This window comes from Octodon degus, unplaced genomic scaffold, assembly GCF_000260255.1.
Source record: "Octodon degus isolate 3935 unplaced genomic scaffold, OctDeg1.0 scaffold00151, whole genome shotgun sequence".
NCBI lineage: Eukaryota > Metazoa > Chordata > Mammalia > Rodentia > Octodontidae > Octodon > Octodon degus.
The window spans coordinates 6,078,945-6,084,944 of record NW_004524727.1 but is presented as its reverse complement, the minus strand read 5'-3'; the positions used below and the strand labels follow the sequence as shown (position 1 = coordinate 6,084,944).

The 6,000-nt window shown below is 44.2% G+C and overlaps 1 protein-coding gene across 1 annotated transcript in view; it reads right to left on the bottom strand.

Moving 5' to 3' along the window:
• Window positions 1-207: 207 nt before the first annotated feature.
• The window catches only part of Ddx1 (DEAD-box helicase 1), a 30,624-nt gene continuing 24,831 nt past the window's right edge, over window positions 208-6,000 (bottom strand). The window contains exons 20-26 of the mRNA XM_004642333.2: window positions 4,196-4,287; window positions 2,635-2,707; window positions 2,450-2,522; window positions 2,330-2,372; window positions 1,329-1,424; window positions 956-1,076; window positions 208-452 (exon numbers count right to left, since the gene is read on the bottom strand). Coding sequence (XP_004642390.1) covers window positions 322-452; window positions 956-1,076; window positions 1,329-1,424; window positions 2,330-2,372; window positions 2,450-2,522; window positions 2,635-2,707; window positions 4,196-4,287 — 629 coding nt within the window. The 3' untranslated portion in view covers window positions 208-321. The remainder of the gene's footprint in view (window positions 453-955; window positions 1,077-1,328; window positions 1,425-2,329; window positions 2,373-2,449; window positions 2,523-2,634; window positions 2,708-4,195; window positions 4,288-6,000) is intronic.

Here is a 6,000-nt window from a genome sequence, read left to right as displayed (position 1 = left end):
CATGAGAAAGTCAAAGTGCAAACAAAGAGCAAAATAAAAGCCAGGTAACAGGAAGTAGGGCAACACAGCTTTTGCAGAAGCAAAAGGGCCAAGAGGAGAAGAAAGGGGAGAGGAGGTAACAAGCGTGAAGATGTGCTACCATCACCTACCAACTTGAAGGGAAGAAGTGTGTGACTGCAACTCTGAAACAAGACAAAAGCCACAAAAATGAGTCCTCGGGTTTATTTTCCTGGGATTCACCTGCTGAAGGTGGTTCCTGACATGCAAGGCTGCACGCACAACCTGGCGCTGCAGCAGGCAGGGGTTAGCGCAGGCTGTCCCTCAGAAGGTCCTGAAGAGCTGGTTGGGGAGGTAGCCCAGGTGCAGGAAGGACGTCTGGGCCTCCTTCTCCAGGGCAGCCAGCTCCTGGACAGTAGGGGCCAGGACATCCACGTGGCCTTTGTAGTTTCCACCTGTGTCACACACAAAGCACAAAGGAATACCTGACACTCCTGTGGATGTGTGGGCTGGTCCTGAGACTGATGCTGCTTCCCCGGCTCACCAGCTCTATCACCCCTATCAGTCATCTCAATGTGAATGAAAGATGAGGCCTCACTTCCACACCATGCCACCACCTCTATACTCAAAAACTAGCAGCATGAGCTGAATCAGAAACAATCAAGGGCAAGTGAGTGGGTGAAGAGCATCCCAGGCACAGGGAACATAAACTAGGCTGTCACACAGTTGCCTTAAAGGCTTCCGACACTGTAGGGCCACTTCCCTATAATTCCATACAAAGCTCATGTACTTGTGTGACATCAACATTTGACAGGAAACAGCTAAGCTGCTGTCCCTCACCCACTGTGACCACACACACTGAGACAGTACTGACAGCACTCTGTGACAGATTGAAAAACACATACCCAACCCTTTCTAAACCCACGCCTGCACAGACACCAGACTAAAACACACTTACCCCCAGCGGCCCTTCTCTGACCATAGGTAACCTTCCCATCAAATTCATCCACTGGAACCTTTATGTCTGGCTCCACCTGAGAAATGGTGCAGTTCAGGTGTTCTTCTATCTCAGAGAGCAACTAAGAAAAGGGAGAAAATAAAGTATTTTCAAACAAAAATTTCACTTGGGACAGAGCTGCACTTTAACAGCATTCAGTAAAACCACGAGCCCTAGAAGGCGTGGTGTAGGAGAAGTCAGGTTGCCCAAATTGCCACTTACAGACCACAGCTGACTTGCCCACCGCTTCGCTTCCCCATACCAGACAGCGAGCCAAGCCTAGCTCTCCCGCTGTCAGGCAAGCACAGCCTCGGGCCCACAGTGCCAAGCTCACCTGCATTTCATTGTACCAGATGGTGCAGCCGCCATCCTCCTTGAGCCTGGTGTTGTAGCAACCCTTCCCACGACTGCTGCACACGTGGTACCAGACCTGCAGCAAGCGGACAGGTGCCCAGACAGGTAAGGAGGGCAGCATACCCAAGACCCACTGTGACTTTCTTCTGTGAACACTGTGCTCCTTAAGGCACTGGGAGACAGGTTTCATCCCACCCCACCCACCTCACCCTAATTATTACTGCTGTGAAGGAGCTCATCACTACATGGATCTGCTCAGTTTTTGGAGGATAATCAAAGATTTTCCTAAAATAGATGTCAACTACAGAAAGGGATTCTCAGAGAAAGCAGGATGTAGAGGTATTAGAGAATGCTACCTCGAGAGCAGTATCACAAATCAAGTACAAGTGTCTTCTATAAGCAGATAACATAGCAAACAGCAAAATGTACAAGTGGCAAATCTGGGGGAGAGGTACTTGGGGATACTTTTCTATAAATTTGATTTATTTATTTATTTATTTTATTTATGTGTGTGTGTGTGTGTGTGTGTGTGTGTGTGTGTGGCCAGCTCAGCCCACCAGGGGGCAGGACTGGCTGGCATGTGGTGCTGGGGGATTGAACCATGGTCCCTGTGCTTTGCTAAGCTTGTTCTAAGTAGGTGCTTTAGACCACTGAGCCATCTCACCAGCCCATATAAATGTGCAATTATATTCAAGTTAAGTTACCAAACCCCCAAACAGCTTTCTGTAGCACCATGCCAACATTAATATTTTTTCATGAAAATTATTACATGAAGGCTATTAAGGAAAACCACATTGTGCAGTTTTTTAAACTTCATCCTATTATTTTTCTACTCAGTGAGTATAGAGAAAAAAATGTCATACAGTTTATTTTTATTTCATTTGTAACTGAATCTAATTTAAATGAAAAAACAAAACAGCCTTACTTTCAATGTCTAAAATCACAAGCCACATGATTAAAACAGAATACCAGAAAGAGTACCTTTTCTTTTTCTGTCGCCACCAGGGAAATGGCCAGGCCCATCCTGGAAGGGGTCAGAAGTTCTTATTAGACTCTGTTCCTGAATCAGAAGCTTACAGGGGAAAGGGGTGACAGTGGTACCTTTCTGCTCTTCCTACACGGCCAATGCGGTGGACATAGTTTTGTTTTTCATCAGGCAGGGTCACGTTTATAACTAAAATTAAAAGCAATGTCACCAAGTGCCATTAGTTTCTACGTTACCAGAATATGTGCTGTAGCTTTACTTAGATTGTATAAAATTCACACTGCAGCACACAAGTTTTTACCGTAAGGAACACCATGGATATCGATCCCTCTAGCAGCTACATCCGTGCAGATCAGGAATCTCACATCTCCTTTCTACAGAAAATACAGAAAGAGGAATGTTAGGAAATACACATAAAAATCAAAGCAAATATTCATCTCCTCACTACATAATACCTCTAATAACTGAATGTTACCACTAGATACGAAGCTTAGAGACTCATACTTTACTGACAAGTTTTGAAGTTTTTACGCTGATATGCATTATGACATTAAAAGTGAATAAATCTATGATTGGATAAGTCTTGTTTTTCTCTTATTGACATCAACAATATTAACCCGGGGGCTGGGGAGATGGCTCAGTGGAATAAGCACTTCCCTGGCAAGTACAAGGGCCTGAGTTCAATCCCTGGTTCCGCAAAAAAAAAAAAAAAAACCCAAACAATATTTTTACATGCTGCTTAAATTGGACTTTATCTTTAGACATCTCAATCTTTACAAATATCTTTGGAACTTTAAGAGAAAAACAAAAAAGAACAAAATGTATGCACGTAAGTATTGTCTTTCCTCTCATATTAAAATAAATCTGGCTGGGCATGGTGGTGCACACCTGTATTCCCTGCACCCAGGAGGCAGAGGCAGAACTGAAGTGAGCTCAGAGCCAGTTTGGACTACACAGGAAGACTCCATTTCAAAACAAAAAACAAAAAACAAACAAACAAACACAAAACGAAGAACAAAAACCTAGGGCATAGTTCTTTGAGGTTACATTTTAGGTGGCCAGTCAAAATCTTACAGAGGAGGGGATATGAAATAGCCTCTGGTGCGTTCCAAGGAAATACAAGTGAGGCTTGGGGTCACCTGCCCTGCAAAAATAAAGAGACTGGAGGAGGGAGAAGGCACAGCCGCCCCAAGGACAAATCGTCCTGAACATGGGTTGACCAACGTGCAAGGGAGGAGCACCCCTGGCGGAGGAGTCATCACCCCTCAGTTCCCAGTGGCTTTCACCTCCCGGAGCCAGGCCGGAAGCTCAGTGACCACTTCTGTAGCTTTAAGCACAAGCCTGGCAAGGAAGGTCTGCCCTAAGCAATACCAAAGCAAAGCGTATCTGAGTCTACAACTCCATATTCTATGGCTCAACTTGAGACCACAGTGATGATAAATCACACATCCCCGCTTAAGTGCTGTGTCACATGAGAAACGCAAAGTAAAAATTAACAGCAAAATAAAGGACAGTAGAAAAAACTCGTCTTTAACTAACCTACAAATCAAGTTCTCTATAGATATTATAACAGACTTTCAAAAACATGGCTTACCTATCCAATGATACTTTTAAAAATCCCTACCAAAAATTTTTAAACTTTCTTAAATGAAAATTCTTAACAGTGTTGTGCTGAGAGAACATGAAATCCAGCATGTAAGAGTAGATGCCTAATCCCTGCCATGACAAAGATGCGCCAGTCACAAGAATATGCTAGAATTTCCAGGTCCAGACTTACCTCAATGGTATTAACTGGCACTAAGACCAGAATCAACCCCCCTTTCTTATGCATGAAAGAAATGTAGACAACTGAACATGAGTACCTTGAATCTTTCCAAGTTCTGCTTTCTCTCATGAGGTTTCCTGTCACCATGAAGACAAACACATGAGAACTGGTGTCCTTTCTTATCAGGACCTGGTGAGAAACACAATGAATGTTTGACCTTGGAAAACAGAATGCCTAAGACTATCACACAGAGAGTAAAATTCAGGCTTTGATCTGCCGTGCAATTCAGTGAAAACTTATACCCCAAATTGTCATCAATTGTGAGTAACACCATTCTTGTCACAGGCGAAATGCCATTAAAATACATTCTGGGCGCACTGCGACTGCCTTGACTTTAAGTTCCCCTTCCCAGTCTGCTGGAAGTAGATGTGCACAGTGACAGCTGACAGTGACAGCTGAAATGCACTGCACACACCGGGAAGTTTGCTGCTTTATGTAACATATATAAGAACAAAAAGAACCACACCAGGTTTTGAATCTGTCACCTCTCCTAAAGGGCAGCGTCGAGGGGCCTGCCTTCTTCTGGGGGTCTACAGTGACATGGTGATCCAGGTTCTTGGCCACAGCGGACCAGAAGGGTGCTAAGGTGCTATTTTATAGGCCGGTGCAGCACAGCCAACCTTAAACTGGAAGCTATGCATGCAGCTATACAAGAACAACCAGAATGAGGCCAGATGGGTTTCGGGAACCTAGGAGAACCAAAAGCACCACCAGGAGGCAGCCTAGAAGAACAGTTCCAAGGGGTAACTGTTTTCCTTGGTAAATCAGGCTGTGACACATGCTCAACCGAGAATTCAAGAGAATGAAACATTTTTAAAGGTGTCGATTCAAATAACACAAAAACCAGTTAAGTAGATGAAACAACAGTGAGCCAGAATTTCCAGTGGCACACAGCTGAACTCCCTTACAATAGACAACTCCATTCAAAACTTGACCACAAGAAATCATTACAAAATCATCACCGTAACTAACAACCAAGCACCCTGTAGGACTTGGGGAAAAAGTGCTACTGAACTATTTCCTATAATGAATGGCACAATGAGATCCTTCTGTGATCATTAGCTCCAACCTTTACATCGTTGTTCAAATTCTCTGTATCCTTTTTTTTTTTGTTCTTTTTGAGATAGGGTCTTGCTATGCAGTTCAAGCTGGCCTTGAGCTCACTTTGTAGTGGGTCTCAAACTCAGAACGATCCTCCTGCCTCAGCCTCCTGTGCTGGGATTACAGGCGTGTGCCACCATGCCCAGCTTAAAGTTTCTGTATCCTTTGAACTTTAATCTCTTTGGTGTATAGCCATGAACAGACAGGACAGCATTAGTCTGTCCTCCATGGTAACAGGCCTCAGTTGTTACCTTGTACATGTATCAATTTTTAGTTCAGATATTTGTCAACATTTTTATTTTTGAACACTGAACTATAAAATGAAAGGCTGTATATCTCCCTCTGGATTTCAGCACTAAAACCTCACTGGACTTGTACCCCACAGCTGTCCAGCCTCCCATCCTCTCATGCCTTGCCTTTGTATTTTTGGTCTGCATGTAAATGACCCCCATCAGCACACAGCTCAGTAGTTTGGTATCTGCCTGGCTCTTCTCCTGGGGGTAAAGGCTGCATTCAAGGCACATACACACACACAGCTGGAGTCCATGTTTTCTGAGTGCTGACAAAGTCCCATTGAGATACAGACCAGTATCACCCGGAAAGGACACCCACAACCTTTCCGTCATTCTTTCTTCCTGCCCTTCTGGGGACAACTATGTTCAACATCTTTCACCATGGAATAATTAGACCTCCATTCAGGCTAATTAACATGACCATTCCAGGACCTCCTGGAATCACAGC